Here is a 21,778-nt window from a genome sequence, read left to right as displayed (position 1 = left end):
CTTATTGTTCTCCTTAACCATTATTTTATTTTTCTCAACCTGCGTTTTGTAAATAGGCTAGAATTTTGCTCAATTCATGGATTCATAACTAAAAAGGACAAAGTGAGTTTTTGCTTGATAGGCTTCAGACTGTACAGTGAATAAAATTTCCCAAATAAAGGGAGAATAATATATGCAGGAATTCAGGGCAGTGGATATGAATCTATAAATCAGTTTTCAAGACTATATCTGTTCACAGTCCAGTAGTACACACTTCAGTTGTGCATTTAGGACCAAGCACCATATGTGCCATGGTACCCTAGTGTAATTAATGGATTTGTATTTTTTTGTTTTGTGAATTAGCTGCGTATAAACAGACAACAGGAGTTTGGTTGGCCTGTGCTTCCATAGCTACTGTACAGAGGAGCCAAAAATGGGAAACTGTGACATCATTGCATCCTGTTGATGGGTCACAAAATAGCCTCACTTTGGGAATGGGGGGGGGGGGGGTGGTGAAATGACACTAACAGCTGCACTTGACTGAACGTTTTGCAGAGGCAGATGCTCTCTCTCTCTCTCTGGTCTCCCTTTGACTCACAGTCTCCTGATCTTTTCATTTTCCTCTTCCTGACTTTAATAACATTCTTTAGTAGGCACATCAGTTCCAAGGACTTTTCTGAAATCACTGTTGCAAAAAGCATGTAAATTACATCTTGACTTGTAGCACTTGCAACATTGACACACCTATTGTATACAAGTGCTTTTGTGGTTTCTGTGCAGCATGAAGTGCATAACTTATTTTTATATGAAAGGACCCATTGCACTAATATGTCATTATGTACCAAGAGCAGCACAAAGATAGTTATTACACTGTACAGCTGTGAGACTGTAATGAAAAAGGAGACATTTTAATTGTAATATATTCATTTATTAAAATAAATAAATAACTTTAGAAAGTGAGTGTAAAATGGCGTTTACTACACTATCTTCTGGCTGTTCCCAACCAATAAAATAAAAACCCAGTTATCAGAGGCATCAGTACTGAATCATTTGCGATGGATTTACAGTATATTTTCACCCACAATCAGGGCCGGAACATTCTTCAAAAGTCAAATTACTTAGTCCTAGAAAACTAAATGATAAATAAATAAATAAATAAATAAATAAAAATGCATTCAGTAACCAAAAACCCAAATAGGAATTACCCAACACTGCCAAATTAAAAATCTGACAGTTTTTAAGCTTGTCCCCAAAACTCATTAAAAAATAACATCAATACAAGGATGTAATTTGCGATTAGCAGTTGTGACCAGGCTGTGATTAGTTCCGGTCCTCACCTCGATATGAATCACTCAATTTATTTGTCCACATGTTGTCTGATTAATTTTAGTGCAGGCTCATTGGAAGTCACATTGTTTTATTCTGGGGTACGCCCATCTGCAGTTTTCATAGGCAAAGGCAGCAAAAAACTATTAAACTTTACAGAGAGAAAGAAAAAAAAAGTCTAGTTTTCATCGTTTTACGCTTTTTCCTGGTGGTTAAGTCTGTTTTTCGGCAGAGTGTTAGAAAATGAAGCTGAACACCTGCTTCAGCAGGAAATGAGGCGTGCTGTTTATTTACATGAGGAGACAATCTGGCAAATAAATGGACTATTAGCCATAGTCACAAAAGGGAAAGAGAATGTCACCCATGTGCCTAAGTTGGACTGGGGTGTGAAGGTGGGGGCAAGATATTTGGGGAAGTTTGGGGAGATTTGTTTTGTGCATGTTGTCCTTCTGTGGAATTATGTACTAGTTCTGAACCAAGAAATATATGGCATATAAATATGACATATAGCATCCCCCAAGGGATAATAGACTATGGGTCCATGTAATCTATGCTATCTAATGAGGTAGACTGAAGGTATTGCATGTTGTGGGATTGTTCTACGGTAGTGATAAAGTATTTACACCTTCATAATAACTCTTAAAAATGTACTTAATATGTAGTTTACCTGCTGTACTTTCTCGCTTAAGAGGGATGCACAGATATATCAGCGGATTGCTGCCTACGAACGTGGAAAACGTAATTGAGTTATGCGATATAACTGAATACGTAAGCCATGTGAATTATCACGCCACCTCTTTTTTTAGCCTAAAAGCGTGAATGAGTTTTCTATAGCAGTTGTGACCATTAGCAATGCATCATGTTCATGTGAAAAGAAAAAAAAAAAAACATGTCTTGGCACCAGTTCGTATTTATGTCGCACTGCTGAGAAAACAAGTAACAGTTTGTTCAGAACTGAATCGGAGACTCAAAGTTGGGAAGAAGGCAGCTCTCATTGTAGCCGCATGGCCGATCACACCTGGGCTTAAAACGCAATGACGTAAAACAGGGCTTGTTTCATTTGCTAGTTAGGGCATACTAATGAGAGCGCTGAGAAGATTTGAAAATGTTAACGGCGAGACGGTGTGTCTGCATAAAAGGCTCCACGGAGAATGAGGGGGTGCTGTGTCTGTTCCTAGCCAGTTTCCCTGTGTGTGTGTGTGTCTGACACCCCTTACCCCTTCTTGAAATGCACACTGAAGCATATTAAATAAATAATGGCCACGGTGGAGTTAATGATTAACAGGGCCAGTAGAGCATTTCCCCTGCTGTGGTCAGTGTTTGGGACGGCTCCTCAGCTGTTAACCAACCCCCCCCCCATCCCATCCCCCCCCCCCCCCCCCCCCTTGCCATCACCCCTCCCACCACATTGTAATACAGCAAACAGTTTGAGAGTTAACAACTTGAAAGGCGTTATTTTTACAACCATATTAGCTGTCACAGAGAACAGTTTTACTGGGGCTGGCCTTTTTTAAAAAAAATTGTCACGACTCAAGAGGTGGAATTTTTCAGTCCTCATCGGAAAAAAAATCCTCATAAAATGCGCCGCTTTATAATTTCAAGTTCATTTCTCTCATAAACCAGGTCTTGGGTAGCTTGTCGTGGTGAGTTACTAAGCAACACATCATTGCCATAGCTGTACGACATTTTCACTTTTCTCAAAGTGATCGCAAAACAGTTGGTTTATTTTATTTTATCACATAAAACGGAACAGCCGAGGGGGCAGGAAGGGGCAGGTGTTCACTGAATATAAATCAATTTGTCGTATTATTGTCCAACTTGTTGTTTTTTCACAAGGAAGTTCTATTCCCATTAGCTAACATGACACCCCACTGCCCTGTTTCTATACTCATCCTTAAGGCAGGATGTGTGTTTGTTTGTGTGTGTGTGTGTGTGTGTGTGAGTGTGCCTGTTTTATAGTAAGTATAGGAGTGTGATTTTATAGTCTGCAGTAATACCTCCACTTTGTAAATACCAACTATTAAAGGGAAGAAATGAACAGATGTGGAAAAGCAGGTGTGCTGGCAGATAAGCTCAGGCTTATTTGTATTTATAGAACAGGGAATAGAACAGCTATGGTATGCACCTCATAGCATTTTAAAAGGAAGGCGGTTATAGTCTTTCATTTCCCTTGGATCTGCAGTCCAAATCAAGAGTGAACTACCAATGCAGTTCCCAAAAAAATGTTTTATTTCCCCGAGTGCTACACAAGCCGTTGGATTTTTTTTTTTTTTTTTGTACTTCCTGTCTGACGAAAGTGACTGCCCTGTGGCTCTGCCTTTCAATTTCCCATGATCTCTCGATCCTTTTTGTTTTATCCACGACTCTATTGTGTGTCTTTCAGTGTCCTGACTCGGCCTGCAAGCAGGACCTGCTGGCATACCTGCAGAGAATCGCCCTGTACTGCCACCAGCTCAACATCTGCAGCAAGGTGAAGGCAGAGGTGCAGAACCTTGGAGGGGAACTCATTGTCTCTGGGGTAAGTCTTCTCCCCTAAAATTCTCCTTTCAAACTGTGACTTAACGTGTGTTTGTGTTTGTGTGTGTGTGCACGTGTTTGTGTGTGTGTGTGTGTGTGTGTTTGTTTCCCTTCATTAGTCTCCAAATCATTAACACTGCTCCTTAAGATCAAATTTCCCCAAATCCTTTTGGCATCTCTTTGCAAAAACAGGCATCTTTGTGTCAGTTAGAACTTCATTGGAACTGTGTATTAAAGGGCACTTTACTGTGGATGAGAGGCACAGCAGTGGACATGTAACCAGAAAGATTGCCATTCCTTAAGTCATCAAAGTCATCAGAAGAGTTGGTAAAAATATTTTGATAGTTTGTGTGTGAATTATTTGTTCGTTGGGCACACGTTGTTTTTTGTTGTTTTTATTTTGTTTGTTTCAGCATGAGCTGACTTTTGAAACAAAGGTTCCTGAGCCTTTTGAGATTTTTATATCGATGGTTCTATATAGTTTACTAGCACAGAAACTTGTTTATTTTTGAATGTGAACATTTAGGATTTCATCCCATTAAACATGACATAAAAATATGACTCAGAATCTAACTTGTAGTTAGAGTGTGAATTTGCGAAGGTCAATGAAATGGTGACTAATTTGTTATTTGTTTATACCCATCTTTGGTTGACAGACAGAGCCGACTTTGACAGACTTTGTAGCAACTGCCTTTATTTACTGAGCCACTTGGAAGCCCTCAAACTGTGACTTACTGTGTGTGTGTGTGTGTGTGTGTGTGTGCATGTATTGCTATCTTTGTGAGAATCAAATGTCCCCACAAGGATGGAAATATGAGGAAAATTACACAAGGTGGGGACCTTTTGCTGGTCCCCACAAGTTCAAGAGACTGTTTTAGAGTTAGGACTTAGGGTTAGGGTTACAATTAGGTTAAGGTTAGGGTTAAGGTTAGGCATGTAGTGGTTGGGGTTAGGGTTAGGGTTAGAGGTTATGGAATGAATGTAAGTCAATGGGAAGTCCTCACAAGTATAGCAATACAAACGTGTGTGTGTGTGTGCAGGAGATATACATCTGTGTACATTAGGGGGTCAGTAGGATATTTCACCAATGCAGAAATAATTTACCTGCAAAGTTGGGAGCTAAAGTGGGGAGTCTAAAAAACCTCACTGCCAGTAGGTTTTGGCAAAAGTATCTCAGGCAGCACAATGCGTGCGTGCGTGCACGTGTACCAGAACCAATATGTGTAATGCATTATATATGTAAAGGGTCTCCTTCCTTCCACTGGTAGAATGATTATAGAACAATTGTTACAGATGAATGACCAAAATTACATTGTACTCAAAAGAAAAAGTGGGTCAGGGTCTCCACTGAGAATGACAGTTAATGAATTGGCACTAAAATTCACTGAATTGTAAGCATTTAAAGACATGGTTTTACTGCAACAATAGTTAAATAGCTCATTATTAATCCAAGTACAAATTAAACAATGCGTATGTGCCAGGAATGAGTAAAAATGAAGCAATGCTCAACCTGCTCCCCATAACCTGTCTGGATAACTGTTTCAATCCTGCAACCAAAAACCTGGCCACATATAAGGCCACACAAGCAATGCACCTTTTTTTTTTTCTGAAGACACATTTCTGATTGAAGAGCGTGTTGAAGGCTTGTTTCCGGATATAAAACCACCCATGTGTGCAGCTTACTTCATTAAACCTATTAAATCTGAAGCTCTGAATTTCGAGCGAGTTAGTAGGCTGTGTTTTTTGCCGCACAGATTCCCATCAGCGTGTCCTGCGCTGCCCACGGAGGCTAAGCGTAAGCACTTCGCTGGCATGCGCACTGGAGCGAACGCAGAGGCTGTGATGTTCTCATGTACTCTCATGCGTCATATGCTTACAGCATAGCGTGTAGCCCCCATACCAGCGCCGTGCCGGTGTACCGTTCTTTGCTGCACATGCCCCCTACTGTCATCTTATCCAAGTGCACCACCAACACAAAAGGTGTTTTTATAACCTTAATGATAACATGTATTATTATTATTATTATTCAGCAACAATTACCTGTTTTAGCTTCTAAGGTGAGTGTTTTGGAGAAAGCCATTTAACATTGAACAAACAGTTGCATATAGAAAATTCCCTATCTGAAATCCGAAAATTCCCTAAAATTCTATATCTTCCTGAATGTACACCCACCATCAAAATTCAGAGTACTGACAGAATTTGCTAAATAGTGATTGCATTGTGGAATCATTGTAGGTCTGGCAAAATTAGAACCCCCATCTCCCCCCAAATTAAAAAAATAATAATAATTGAAAATTGTCACCCTTTGGTATTAATTCTAGGTGGCAGTGTAGAGTCTAGAGACAGGGCTCAAACCCAAGGGCTGTGCCGTGTTCATTATGCTGGTGACATCACTGCAGGTCCTTTGATGAGACCTTTACAGCACTGGATATATTTTACTTATTACAGACACCCCCTTCTGCTGTAAGCAAGATTGGTTTTGCATTGCTTGGACAGTATATTACATTTATTTGGCAGACGCTTTTATCACAATACAATAAGTGCATACCGAAGGTCATTGTAACAACTACGAAACACAGGTCCGACTGTTCATTATGTAACAGTTATTCATTGCCATAAGCACATTAAGTCCAGTTCACCCAGTAAGCATAGTCTTGGAGGTGCTGTGAGATGTCAGGCAATGGTGTCTTTGAATATTAATGTATCCATTGCATTCCTTTGCTTTGCTGACGGAAGCCCTCCTTAGATCAAAACATCACCATTTTTGAGGGCAACACGGGTCTGGGTTCTACAAATGTCTAAGCCTGAAATTTGGTGTTCACTCAAATGGTGGCATTTGTTTACTTGAAATAATGACATTAACAATAACTCCCTTCTTTTTTGGCAGTCTAATCCAGTAGCCTGAAATTCAATTAAGCTCAGCTTTCTTCCACAATAGAATACGGGATGAGGTAATTGTGTTTGATAAAGGTGTAAATAAATTTTGAGCGATTAATAATGAGCTTGGCGCAGTCAAACAATCTCAAAATTTGCTGCTATAAACGGATGCATTACATGGGATAATTCTTTGGACTAAACAAAACCACCAGGTGCAATTGCACCTAATTGCCATTAATTAATAATCTAATGGCTAATTCAGGTAAACTGAAATGGGCTGATTTTTAATGACTGCTTAACAGGTACCTTGGTGAAGAGACTGTGTAAGCATATCAGCGCTGGAGCACTGAATTGCAAGCTGAATAAGTCAGGCTGTAGAAAAACACAAGTCGCATTATTCACAACCTCTTCATCAACAGGAAGTTCCATCTCATAAATAAAATTCCCCAAATCTCACTTAAAACACTCCCATTGATCTTATTGTACATGACCAATGACCACATCATGGGTCCCGCTTATCTACCTATCACATGTAATCCTTACGGTGTAAAACCCTGATAGCCAATGAGGAGTAGCCTGTTTCTGACAGCAGTCTTTATTTAACACGCCAGGAAGGGTTAATCTTTTCACTGGCTGTATGAGGTCAGAGAGCGGTCTCAGCAAATGAGATACGGAGCACAGGCTTCCGTCACCACTGTGTTCTTTAAGAACCTGTCTGCACAGACAGGAGGAGAGTGATACGACGCTAAAGGACAGTTGAAATGAAGCACCTTGCTCAAGGGTACAGCGGGAAAGTGTGCTGCAGAGTAGTCACAAGTGTAGACATGTGGTCTGGGCCAGTCTGGATTGGTCCAAAAAAAAAAGAGATTTACACCTGACCACTTGACCTGTCTTTTTTTTTTTTTTTTTTCAGTCTTTTACCCAGATGCAGGTTGAAAACTGCTGCCCTCTCTTTACCCAGCATTCCCTGCAGCTCACCTGCCATTTGTATAAAGCAGGGTGGGGTGTCTGTTAGCCTGACCCCGTGGGGAGTTGGCGCCGGTATCAGGCGGGCAACCTGTCTGATCCAGGGCGAGGTTCTGTGATTCACGCTGTCGGGCCCCTGTAATTAGGCAGGGCCCCAGGGCACGGCCTTGGCCCCGCTGTCTCTATTTAACACAGGGTCATGCAGCGCTGTTCAAGCATTTTCTTTCATATGTTGAATAAAAAAAATAAAATAAAATGAATAAAAAAAATAGACATGTGCCACCTCCAGGGAGCTTATTAAACATGTCAGCTTTTGAGTGGAACTTGAAAGGCCGCGCGGGGGGCGCTGCCCAGTGTTTTGGCTTCTGGGGCAAGGGGGCGGTGTTTGCTCGAGCTCTCGCCATGTCTCCGAAGCCTCGGGAACGAGGCCCTGTTTCCGTATTTGGGGGGCGAGCCTATTTGAGCGGACCGCGGGAGAAGCTGAGAGGGAAAGGTCAGCGTATCTGTGCAACAATGGAGCTCTCCACTGGACTCTGGTCTGGCACTGATACAGTCACCTCTCATGCCACAGTGTGCTTCCACACATGCATGGCTACACTTCAGCTATTTTTCTTTTAAAACTTATTTAAAAACAAATAAATTAATATATATGTATATCTTTTTTTTTTTTTTTTTTTGGAATCAGTGGGATGTATGATTAGTTACTACAAACAGATCTGTTTTTGGCCTTTTGTTATTTGTGATTTCACTCCTATTGTCAATTTGAATTGTGTTTTCACTGGAAATTTTTTTTTTTTCCAGGGCTGCGGCCCTAATTGTTTGTTTTGCAAGTGCCTCCATCCCAGTTACCATTATTAATGTGTAACTTTCATGTTCTGCATGGAGAAAACAACACCTGTATAAAACGCAGTGAATTTGTAGCTAACAATATGTGAACATGATACTCCTGCAAATGTCCTGTAACTGGGTAGCACAAATTAGCAGAGAGAATAGTTCTATAAGCTTGCTTTCTCTCTCATTTCTATTAACTAAACAAGAGTATAAGCACTAACGAGCTAAACAGTGGAGCCAATGAGGACTGTGTCTGAGGTCACCCTTTATGTATGTATGTGAAGCGTACCAAAGTCACATGACTCCCGCCCACCCCCCCGCCAAGAAAAAAAAAAAGACCAGTCATACCTCTCGCTTGAGTGAATGCACATGAACTCATTAAAAGCCAGCTAGATGCTGGTTTTGTGCCGTAATAGCAGAGGCATTTGTCTAGTGACTGTGAGATAAGCATCGAGGGACTTCTAAGAAAAATGTTTTCGAATGCATATTTAGTTTTTAGACATCCTGCACAAATGTACTTTATAATGAGACACATTTATGTAATATATGCTTATAGGATTAGTCACATTGTTTGACAGCTCTTAATCCAGTCATTAACTGGAATTTTAATTAGAAAGGAGCTTGGCATGCTGTCTATTTGTATGGGTTTCAACAAAGTTCATGTTTTCAAAGTCTGCAGAATTTTTTATTTATTTTAAATCTTGCCTGTCTTATACAAAATAAGCAATATTCCCTTGTGCTCGTGCTTGTTAACTGTGGATGCTGCTTGCTTTTTAAAGCTGAAATTGACGATGCTGATAACAATGCTCATTATTTGTAACATTGAATTGTATTTATTGTAGTTTGCATATGTTTGAACTGCTCAGCAGTTTTTGCCTATAGAACAAATATGCATTCATTATTGTTTATTTATGTTTAGAGTGCTCAAGAGCATGTATACCCCCCCCCCCCAGAAATATAGAAATGTAATATTTTCTCAGAATCCAGCCCTACATGTGGTTTTAGTTTCATCTTTTGGGCACAAACTTACTGACTGATATCAGTCATTCTGAGGCAGAGATATTAAAGCTTCGTCTCATTCACCTGTGAGGGTAGTGTTAGACCACAGTTTCATGCTGAAATACAGTCCCAGCTTTCTTGCCACATCTTTGCCCTAAGTGAACGAGTTTCTGCTTTATGAAAAAAGGAAATCGAAATACTGAAATCTGAAATTTCTCTGTCTCTCTCTCACACATACTCTCCCCCTACTCCACCCCCCACCACCCCCTTTTCTTTTTGCCTCCCCCCCCCCCCCTTTGCCCCCCCCCCCCTCCAGTGGAAACACTGGAATGTAAGAGATTGTCCATATTACAGCAATGTGAACCAATATGGATGCATATTAAGCAGCCTTTCTGCCTTTTCCTTCACCTTGACTTTAGCTGGACTTCTTCCAATTTCCACTTAATTCCTAAAGATTAATAACACCAAAGTTTATTTTGTTGCAGTTATATAAGCACCCCAGAAAAACTAAACTTGGTAATTACTGTGGTAATTGTTTGCAACAAAGAACAGGCTTGACTGTGGCCATTTTGTTCTGCACACACTGCTGAAGAGACTGTGATGCTAGACTAATGAAGGCGTACGTCTGCTTCCCTGTTCATCCCTGCACAGCTTCAGATGAAAGTATTCCCTTTCCCAAACTTTAATTTCTGTCCTCCACCCACTCGCCAATGGAATGGAACAACAGATACAATTTAATTAAATTACAGAATTGCCTAGCTGAAATATTTGGAAGAATAACATAAAAGAAAAACACACAGGTCTTTTTTTTTAATGGAAGAAGGGATCTACTGTACCACTGTCCCATCTAATAGGGACATAATTCCCCTAAACTGTATTGTTGCCCTCGATAAAGAGAGTCTACTAAATTAATTCAATGCAGTGTGAACTCTGGCACAACGCAGGCAGCCATAATATCGTACTGCCAAAAACGAGAACTCGACTTCGGTTTTAACTTTCAAGGAGATGGCCCTTTCAATCTCCTTAAGCGGGTTTAATGAGCAGATGAAGGGGACTGGATGGATGAAAAGGAGAGCGGCGGAGTGGAGTGGCCCACATAACTCACCGCTATTATCATTGGCAGGAATGCCAGCACACCTCCTGGCTTCCGCTAACTTCTGTTTTTCTTCCTCTCCGTTTTCATCCTTTGTTTTTATACGCCCGCAAGTCGTGAGATCGGCAAACCTGGCGGCGAGCGCTCACGACATGACAAGTGTGTTGTTGACGTGCTTTCATCGTAAGGCAAGACACGCGCAGGCGCCCTTTAGCTTGCATCTGTCTCTCCTGGAAAGGCTGCGGGGGGTGGGGGGGGGGGAGGAGAGGAGAGGAGAGGAGAGGAGAGCCTGGTTGCTTTATCTACTGTATTTCAAACAGAGATGGAATATAGACATTTTCAATTGCTGAACTGAAGGTGCCCCACTTCGTATACACGTGAACGCTTGACTTCACTCCTCCAAGACCTCTTTCTGGTTTCGTATGTGACTCACTGAACTGGGGCTAACGTTTTCTGAGTTTCGACAAAATAATGTGATAAATGCAACGGTGCTGCAGGTGAGTTATGTCAGTACCAGTGCAACATTTATGGGCCTGTTTATCATCATATGACCCGAGCAGGATTAAGGAAAAGAAATATGTGTAATATGTATTTCACACTGTAATGGTTCATTCATCATGCCATTTAATCCCTGAGCCCTGTTTTATTTATTTGTTTCTTGTAGTAATAAATATACAAGCTATGTATTTTTTCTCCCATCTTCAAAAGTAATCAAGGTCTCAAAACTGTGACAAATATATTGTTTTTTTTCCCCAGTTCTTTGCCATTTATTACAGGTTATATATGCCTGTTTCTTAATTATCTTAAACAGAATTACGCAGTGAAGATGAGTACTCTGCTTTATGGAAAATGTAATCTTATCTCAAGTGGTTTGTGCGTAGTGTGAATGAGGTTTTGTGGGGCCCGTGAAAGCTAGAAATGGCATTCTGCAATTTCAAATGAAAATGTATGAAAGCAACAGAACGGGCCAATGTGGATTTATCACACCATTGTATTTGGCAGAGAGAGGCGCTTTTCCCGCTCCCCGGCCTTGTGTTGGCGATTAAAATGAGTGGCGTGTGGCCCGCATGCTGCTTTTTCCGGCCGATGACTCTTAGCTCGTTAGCTCGTTAGCTTGTGACAAACACGTTAAAGGCAGCTGTCGAGCGGCATCTCCGCTCAGGCGCCGACGTCTCCAAGGATGGGGGATAATGAGAGGTGACCCGCGTGTCTGCTGGCTCCCACCGCCATGGTTACCTTTGAAATTAAATGATCCCCCTATTCAAGCACCACCCCCCTTCCCTCTCAAATGGCAATGGCTTCAAACTGGTGTGTTTCCCCTAATGCAAGGGGATGGGGCGAGGATAGGGATTTCATCAAGGTGATTTTCATAAGCCCCCCTCTCTCACCCCCCACACCCCCACGGACTATGACCTACCACTCACCACATGGTCAACCCCAAGGTTTAATGAGAGCAATTATCAAAAAAAAGCAGTGCGCCTTGGGCCCTGTTGGGTGCTAATAGTGCCTAAAATTAGTGTCCTCTTAACTAAGTATGGCAGCTGCAAAAAGGAATTAACAGCAAGCGACCACTGCTCATATCCATCTCAGAACTACAGTGTAATCCCTGATTTATTTAAATATATTTTTTTTTACTTTTTTTTTATGATTTGGGGATATTGATTAGTGTCTGATTTATAAAACACATTTGAATTTTGCAATGGAAGTGTGTACTGTGTCTTTGCAAAGCTGTGGTTGGGGGAGATCACGTGAATCCTTTTTTTGATTTTCACTTCAAGTTTATACCCTAGTTACCACTGGCAGAAACTCCTTGATTTTGATGCTCAAATTCCATGTCCACAAAATACATGCAGTATAATGTATGTGTCTTTAAATATAAGCTCATTTTGAATGAATGAACTGCTTCTTGACGGTCATTTTAATTAAAACAATTGCATCTCTTCGTTCACTGAAGTCCGCTGTTCAATGGACCATCCATGTTGTTTTCCCTTCATTTTCTGGAGATGGAAAGCGTTGGACTGTCATAGCCATGTGTTTTCTTCTCATGATTTTTACCTGGAGAGCATCTTTCTGTATCTTTCTTTCTTCAGAATTTCTTTTAAGTCACGGCTGCATCTCATTAGTTGTCTTAACGTTCGGCGCTAATTGTCTCATTTTCTAAAAATAAACTTGATCACTTGCCTTAGGGCTGTGCATTGATTAATCTTCTCTGCCCCACTGAGTAAGCAGTAATTACTTGGATTGTGATTTGACATGTGTTTTGATCATGCCATAATAAATTAGCCTTCTCCACCAAGAACGCCTTTGCTTTTCCAGTTTCAGGATGTCATACATGCAATTAGTATTCTTTAACAGTGCTATAGTTCATTCATTTTTAACTTTTCCACACATGTACAATGTAATTTCAGTGCATGTGAAGACACAAATGTGGGAGTGTGGTTTTAGTTTAATGAGTTTGGAACTGTGAGAAGTTTCAGTCAAAGAACAGTCAATGCACAGAAGGTTCAAACAGCAAGCAGCAAGCCCGCATCTTGTTTGTAGTAGAAATTATCTCCACTTGATCTGCTTGTTGGCTAATTGGTACATTTTTGAGCACCATATGTCATAAAAAAGCTTTATTGAGGATGCAGAAAACCAGTGCATAAATTTATAAGCATGGGATGTAACTTATAAGATTATATTGGTTGACATTCAGTGACTTTCAGTTAAACTTTCAGTTACTGATGTTACCTTGTTCTTCAAGGGAAGAGGGGTTGGGGGGGAGGCTCTCACACTCCCACTCCCCATCTCCCTTCCACTCCCCCTCCCCTGTTATCATCTCTGGAATTCAGCATCAAAAAGCGGGTGATAATGAGTTGACAAAGCTTTGCCAGTGGGGAAAAACCTCTCCTAGGGACTGCTTTTATCCGGCAAAGGGCTGCGCTGTGTCTGTCCAGTGCACACGCTGTGGCTGAGCGGGGGCTGCCACTTTCCTATGCCGCCGCCCACAGTGGACTCTGCGGTCGCTCCTCAGCGGTGCGGCCCCGCCCGCCCGCCCCTCCGTGTTCCGCATACTCATTAAATCTGGGCGGCGCCCGCGAAGCCTAGCTCCGGGCCTTGAAGGATAGACCAGGATGCCAGGGCAGAGGTAGCAGGCAGCAAGACCGCCCCCACCTCCTCCTCGGTGAAATCTGTTTGAACACAGCATTTCTCCCCCCCCCCCCCCACCCCCAACACACACACAGCCAAGATGGCGCATATTCAATGATGGCTTGTTTTGTTTAGATTTGGAAGAGTCCTTGGGCCTCCTCGATAAAGGCTTTAACCTTTTTTGTTGCGCCCGGCTGGAGCGCGGGTTCATTAAAGCAGCGAGCGGGCTCATCTCCGAGTCCGCCGGGCCGCCCCGGCGCCGGCTTCTTAAATGTCAGGGAAGCGAAGCGGGAGGAGAAGAGGCAACGATGCGACCCCTCCGCGTGCGTTAATTATGAATCTTAAGAAGGCGCCGTGTAGCGAGGGCACCGTGTGCCGCGCTTAATTGTCAGTTATGGACGCCCTGCCGGCGTGAATCGTTCTGCCCAAAAAGCAGGACAACAGGCTGCCGAATTCCTTTTTTTTTTTTTTTTTTTTTAAAGGGTAAGCAAGATTAAATGTGTTCACCTGCCCTGGCAATGCCTCAGTAGGGCATGTGTCACATTTCCAAAATTATTATTATTATTATTTTTTTTTTTGGTGCAGTGCAAAATTATTTCTCATGGCATTCCTTTTGTAGTGCCAAGTAGTGGCTATGGGCGCCTTCATATTATGAGAAAATCCATTGTGGAATCTGAGGAAAGTCACATCGCACGGCAAGTTTTTTTTTTTTCTTTTTCCCCCACACCTTCACACCACACTTTCACACCATCGACTGTTGGTCTCCGCTAAAGTTTTGATAGTTTATTGATCTAACTGGCAGACTTTTAATCAAGCCAAATAAATGAAAACAGTTTGTACTGTTGTATGCCCTTGTGTAGCTGAAGTAATGTACAGTTTGTCATTTGGGAAATATAGCCACTTTGCCATAATAAAGAGAATATGTAAATAGAGAATCAGAATCTATCTTTAGTTAACTGCATATCCAAAATATGTAACCTTGTTGTAAAGATGCCTTATTCCACCAGACCCACTGGCTGCGGGTTCAAATCCCTAAATGAATAGTGCTGTTATGGGCTTACACAGTATTTTACTGTTTGTTCACCACTGAGAGGAAAGATAACAGAAATGGGTTACAGAATATATGATCATTAATTGTCTTCTGTTGTCTTCTGTACCTGTGGCCACTATAACTTTTTTAATTTTTTTTTTTTTTTTTTTTTTACTGCTGCTGCTGCTATAATTGCTACTACCGCTGCTGTTATTTGCCATAGGCAAGTGAAGCTTCATGAATCAGTGGTGGAGCTGCTCTGTACTCTAAATCACTGATCATTCTCACCATTATTTGGATCAGATCAGCATCAGCGAGGCCCTGACGCCTCAGGAAAGCTCCACGCGCGTCCAGCCGGTTCTCACCTCCCCCTCCGCTCCTCTTTTTTTTCAGCTGGACAGTGCCACGTCCCTCATCCAGGCCGCCAAGAACCTGATGAACGCGGTGGTGCTGACGGTCAAGGCCTCGTACGTGGCCTCCACCAAGTACCAGAAGGTCTACGGCACGGCGGCCGTCAACTCGCCCGTGGTGTCGTGGCGCATGAAGGCCCCGGAGAAGAAGCCCCTGGTGAAGAGGGAGAAGCCGGAGGAGTGCCAGACGCGGGTTCGAAGGGGCTCCCAGAAAAAGCACATCTCCCCAGTCCAGGCCCTGAGCGAGTTCAAGGCCATGGACTCCTTTTAATTGAAGTGGAAGGCAAAAAAAAAAAAAAAACACAGAAAAAGTGCTTAGAAACTTTTACGTTTTTGTGTTTTCAGTTTCTTTATTTCTTTTTCTTGTCCCTTTTGTTTATCTAGGTTCAGCTTGCAGACACTCTCTTGGCAAACGTGTGTCTGTATGAGAGCTAGAAGGATTAGCTACCTATCCATTTTGTGGTACGATTAGCATGAGGCTGAGTATGCCAGAAACCCTGGACCAGACTTTCAAACGATTTCATTATTTATTTCTGTCTAAACCTGTTAGGGCCCCACTACTTGTGAGTCTTGCTGTGAAAGTTCAAATTCAAGAACGGAGGGATAAGTTTCTCTTTACAAAAAAAAACCTTCTTACTACCAGACCATACCAATTCCTTAATATCAGGATGATGCAAAAGTGTTTTGTTTAAAAATGATGGTGATGATGATGATGAAGAAGATTATGCTGATGATAGTGACGATTATTATTATTATTGGCATGACATTGTCTAATATTCTGAATGGAAATACTCATGTCAGCTATAGTTGTTTAGAAATATTGACTCAGTGGTAAAGGGACAAGGCTGTCGCTCTTCCTAACCTAATTAATATTTTTGGTTTGAATGTTTACCTGTAGTGGTATGATAACTCTTATGTTAAACCTACTTGAAATTGTTAGTATACAAGTCTTTTTTCTCGTTCCTAATAACCCATATGGTGTCATGAAGCACAGTATGGTAACTGGTATTGCCTTTTTGGATTTATTTATTTATTTAATTATGATATCACTAACTATTGCTGCCAGGTTGGACAGTGTGTAGAGGGTAACAAGGTTAGACGCGGAGCGGTTTGACTAGTTGTGTGGATTGCTTGGAGAATAGTGTTCTACATACCTTTATATTCACGGTTCTCTAATAAACCCTTCAACTTAACTGTGCATCCAATGATTTTGTGACCTTATTCAATCTAAGACTCACGGTTATTCTGACTTGCATTTGGTTAACGGCGTCCTGGACCTCGCTCTAATGGATGTGAGCCGCTATTGAACCGGCGAATCTTCGTCAATCTTCATTAAGAGAGTAAAGGAGGGCAAGGCTTTAATTCGCTCTGTGCTGGATGGGCCCAATCAGGCAACCAACGGCTTAGTAATCAACAGGGCTCTGAAATTCACCCAGTGCTCTGCCAAAGGGAAACTGCACTTCACGTTAAGGTACAATACTTTTTGTTTTTAATTATTATATATATGTTTTCATTTATTTTAAATTTGGCATGTAAAGTGGGGCTGAACATGTCCAATTCCCACCATAATTTAGATTTTTTTCCAATTATCTGCAACCACAGGCGTATTCATGTGCGAACCCCACTGCCAATTTGGGAGAGTGTAGATATCTGCGGTGGGGCTCATCTATGCACCGCAGTGCGGTGCCTTAACTGAATGAGCCACCCAGCAGCCTTATCTGGTCATTTACGAAACTAAACTAAATCAAAATCTAAATTATGCTATGGAATACAAACTTTGAACACACTGTTCTGCAAAGTTTCCTCATACTGTAAGTCATAAAGTAAAATAAGGTTTTTAAATTCAGGCTTTCCGCAATGTGTGGGCGTAGTCCTCTTTCTGGGTTTCAAATTCTTTTCTTTTTTTTTTGGAAATGCCATTATAATAAAGGCTTTTCAAATTGGCTCTGCACAACATTGTCAAGGGTGCCCTGGATTCATGTTGACACTGAAGGAAAAATACATGTTTTATTGTTGCTAGCTTCATTAAAGTCATCATTTATATCTGCTCTACAAAATATGGGAAGATTAAGGCTAAATGCCTGTTTCTTCTACAAAACTGAATTAGTAATTAAAACTTTTTAGCAGTTTGCATTCATCATTATCAATGGACAGCTACTGTTAACACTTATAGTCTAACTAACTGCGGAAAAGTTTTATACTTTGCAGTGCAGGGCAAGAAGTGTAATCATGTATAACCTGATTGGCTGTAACAAAGTGCAAATGAACATCCGCTGTGATGCTGAATTGCAGGGCAGATAAAGTGGCTCTTCCCTGGCCAGCAGCCATGCCACCCCGAAGGCTTCGCTGAGCGGCTGAAGGTGAACGGGCTCGGTTAATGGCTTGCACATGTGATCAACCGCCGAAACACAGTTGTTGCTGGAAGTCAAGTGGTGCTCATAGGGGGCTCTCTTCCCTCCTGACCGAATACATCAAACTACTTTGGAGTAAATACATGCTTTAAAACATGCTCTACAAAGAGATGTTGTAGACCTAGGCCTCCATCTTCTGTAGCTACTCAAAGTCCCAGGGCTATGACAAATGATGGAGGCATGTTAACTGGAACATATTGATCCAGTTCCACCACTGCATCTGGCATCCTACAGTAGTAATCATCTCTGTTGTGGTTGACTAGCTGGGCAATATCTTCCATTTTGTATGCCTTGACTGTCCATATCCATAATACTTTATCTTCATCCCCCACCCCCCTCCCAGCTTCCATCACCCCAGCTTTTTGTAGTTGGCTTTTTGTCTGACCATTGGCCTGGAAGGTTCTAATCTGGCAATGCTTAACAAAGCTTATAGCACAGAAAGGTCAAACGTATTTCTGGTGACCACTGCTGTACTCTGGATAAAGAATGTGTGCCAAGTGACTGTAATGTAATGTAATGTCCAGGCAGTCACTGCAGAAAGGAAATCTAGTTTTCCGCTGACCTTCCTGGATATATAAAGGATAAATATAAAATGCATCAAATGGATTCTTGCAGGTACTGTGAAGCAAATTGGTGATTTCATTTGGCATTCCCAACAATATATTCAAGCACATGGTCCAGCTACTCCTGTTAGAAACTCAAAGTGCTGCCCCTCACCTAGCTTTGATGTAGTTAGACCCACACATTTCCTGAAATGTTAATGAAGAAATAACTCATTTTCCTCCTCTGCTTCCAGCATTCCGTTAGCGGAGATAACATTCACAGATCCCCAGCCCTTATGGACTGCGATTAATGGCCGAATTGGATTCATTCAGGCTCAATGCTGACAAGTCATTTAATCATCCAACCATGTCCAGCTGAGCGGTAATAGTGTCAGCCATTACAGAGTTATCATTCACATTGACTTTCAAAGTGCTGAAAATACATACAAAAATGTGTAAGTAATGTGCACATGCATATGCGCGATCCAGAAGCCTTCACTGTGGAAAATGCAACCAGTGCACGTCAATGCCGATGACTGGAGGTCAAAGAGGCCCGAGACATACATCACATGACAAAATGAAGATGATTTTTACACAAGGAGGCAGTGGGCCAAGTGTTGGCAGTTGTTTATGTGTTTGTATGTATGTGTGTGCATGCATGTGTGTATGTGTGTCTGTTTGTGCGTGCGCGTGTGTGTGTGTTTGTATGTATGTGTGTGCATGTGTGTGTGTGCACGCGCGTGTGTAAGTGTGTGTGTGCATGCATGTGTGTGTGTCTGTTTGTGCGTGCGTATGTGTATTTGCCCCATATGGCTGGGTGTTCAGATCACTGACTCCAGGGCTTCTGTGGTGCAGGCCTCCTGATGGAGGCGCGGGGGGGGGGGGGGGACTAGCAGAGAGAACACAGCGGTGCCGTGATGGATCACCTCCCGCCGGCTCCCAGTGTGGGACTGGAGGACTGCGGCGCCCGTGAAGGCTCCAGTACAGAGTGAGGGGCTCTCATTCTCTCAGCGGGAGGTAAGGGCTGCTGCAGCGAAGCTCACTGCAAACCCTATGTTGGGATAGCCAGGCTTGCCGCTCCATTTACTTACCATGTATTTAGCATGGGACACCGTAACGACGAAAACCAGGAATGTACTGGATTGTTTGTTTTTGTTTTTTGCTTGTAAAACTAAACTACTTCATTGTGAAAAAGGATTTATGAAAAACTCTTGAGTAATGCTGAAATCAATCTAATACGGTCTACGCCGCGTCACATTGGGGGAGACATACATATGTGAGTTATTGTGATCCGAGCACTTGCAGCCAGGACATAGCAGGGATCAATATTCCCTTAAAATCTTAAAATAAATAAAATTATGTTTTCCAGTCCAGTCATATTGCACAAGCTTACCGACAAAATCAGAATCGTACAGCAGACAGGGCTGAGCAGTTCTCCCTTTTTAACCTGCCAAACACTGATCCCTGGTTCAGATCCAGAAGATGGCGATAAATAAATGGATTTTTATTTTACATTTCACCAGATGGTGAGTTAATGTGTGAAAGCTGCCACAGTTTAAATTACATTGAGTTAACAAAAATAAATCAAAATTTCATAAATAAACAGAAAATTGTCATATAACCAATTAATATTTCAAAAATACTCAACATTTAAACAAGGCCATGATAAAACACAAGAAAAAAAAATGTCATGGATTTATGAATGTCTTTAAATGAAAGGTAAGGAATGGGATGACCTCTACTCTGATGACTGTCAATGGAGCAAGAAAGCCAGAGTCAGTGGTGAGAATCCTATTAGACACCAGAGGAAAGGTAGGAGTCATTACACTTTGATCATAATCTCCATTTGCACCCGGCTTTACTGCTATTGGTATCATGTGCACATGTCTTCCTCTGCATTTGCTGTGCTTGCTAATGAAGCTGTAAATGCTAATGTTGGCAAGGCTACATTGTGAAATATCAGACCAATATCAAGTCAAATATCAGACCCAATATTTTCCCTGCTGGTAAAATGAGCTTACGGAGATGGAGATATGCTTCTTTAATGCAGACTTCTATCCTTAATAACTAGCAGCCATACCACCATGCACCCTGCTCCTGCTGAATGGGCTGAAGCTGAGCACATGTGGGCTTGGTTAGTACTTGGATCTGAGACCACCAGGGAATACTGAGTTGCTGCTGGGCCAGCAGGGGGCAATCTTCCCTCTGGTCAAAACAAAACCAAAATGCCCCAGTGCAGTGACGGGGACACTGTACTGTAGGAGATGCCGTCTTTCGGATGAGACGTTAAACCGAGGTCCTGACTCACTGTGGTCATTAAAGATCCCATGACACTTATCGTAAAGAGTAGGGGGTTCCCCGGTGTCCTGGCTAAATTCCCAACCTGGCTCTTTTCAACTCGCCACCTAATCATCCCCTGATTTAATTGGCTAAAAAAATGTTCTTTCCCTCTTCACCTTAGCTAATGTGTGGTGAGCGTTCTGGCGCAAAATGGCTGCCGTGCATCTCCCAGGTGGGTGCTACACATTGGTTGTGGGTGAGGGGAGTTCCCACTCATCACTGTAAAGCACTTTGAGCGTTCGGAAAAGTGCCATATAAATGCAATAATTCATTCATTAAAAGCATTTTTTTTTCAAATCATTTTGCAAATGTAACAAGCCTGTGCCCTCCCCTGTGATGTGAGATTTAAACTTTGTGATCCACATCATGGAGAGAGCAAAGGTTCACTCATATGGACCAATCGGATAACGTGATTGGCTCATTTCAGTGAGTCATTATTGTCATGTGATGGCACGTGATGGCACCCCTCATTTCAGGGTTAATGAAGCGCCTGCAGTATATGGATGTTTTATACCACCAAATACTTGTTTCTAAAACTGCCTCCGCCACCCTTTACAGAAAAAAAAATATTTCAGAAATTTCAAAGAAATTTAAATAACCATAAATGTACACCAAATTACAACGCATTGCAGGTTATTGCTACTTCATTGGTAATACATCCAAGCTTCTTTTAAATATAATTTTGACTTCAATCATAAATACCGCATATTATTTAATTTCTCTGTAATTGCCTGTATTATTGGGCAAGTAGAGATTTATTAAAGTGATTAATCTGCCACCTTATTGCCAGAAAGAGTACATTTGTATGTAAGGTGTGCAGTACATTTTTTTCTTTCTGTCACACGTTTTAAGCATGCTAAATTCAGTTCCATGTTCTATGTAGCTCAGCAAGACTTAAAACCATGGATACATAGGCTGTTTCTATTTCAGAATGTCTTTATACCATCCTGGTACTGCAATAAAAAAGAGTTAATGAATTCATTTTGTTTTATTAGTTTAATTTGATTGCATAAAAGATTTCAGGGACAAGGTCAGCTTTGCTTGTGTTCATTACAAATGTAGCCCAATGAGGAAGCAGAGGTACTGTGGCTAATCTTGTTAACCAAGTCTATGATGAAGTACATGTACTGTATGCATGTCACCTAAAATTCTGAGCTCCTTAATCAACGTTTAACACATCAGAATACCGCCAAATACCTACGTTATTAATGCACTGTATGGAATACTGTAACCCAAAATCATTTGTTACAAAAACAATTAATTCAATTATATTGTCAGCAGTTGAAGTAACATTGAACAACTTGCAGTTGAATGAAAATGTATTGGCA

The 21,778-nt window shown here is 41.6% G+C and overlaps 1 protein-coding gene across 1 annotated transcript in view; it reads left to right on the top strand.

Moving 5' to 3' along the window:
- Positions 1 to 16,355, top strand: part of ctnna2 (catenin (cadherin-associated protein), alpha 2) — a 357,955-nt gene extending 341,600 nt beyond the window's left edge. Inside the window, exons 17-18 of the mRNA XM_035417945.1 lie at positions 3,689 to 3,823; positions 15,141 to 16,355. Of these exons, the coding sequence (XP_035273836.1) occupies positions 3,689 to 3,823; positions 15,141 to 15,428 (423 nt within the window). The 3' untranslated portion in view covers positions 15,429 to 16,355. The remainder of the gene's footprint in view (positions 1 to 3,688; positions 3,824 to 15,140) is intronic.
- The last annotated feature ends 5,423 nt before the right edge of the window (positions 16,356 to 21,778 follow it).

The sequence above is a fragment of the Anguilla anguilla genome, chromosome 5 (assembly GCF_013347855.1).
Source record: "Anguilla anguilla isolate fAngAng1 chromosome 5, fAngAng1.pri, whole genome shotgun sequence".
NCBI lineage: Eukaryota > Metazoa > Chordata > Actinopteri > Anguilliformes > Anguillidae > Anguilla > Anguilla anguilla.
The sequence above is the reverse complement of the archived record's forward strand: the minus strand, read 5'-3'. Positions and strand labels throughout refer to the sequence as shown.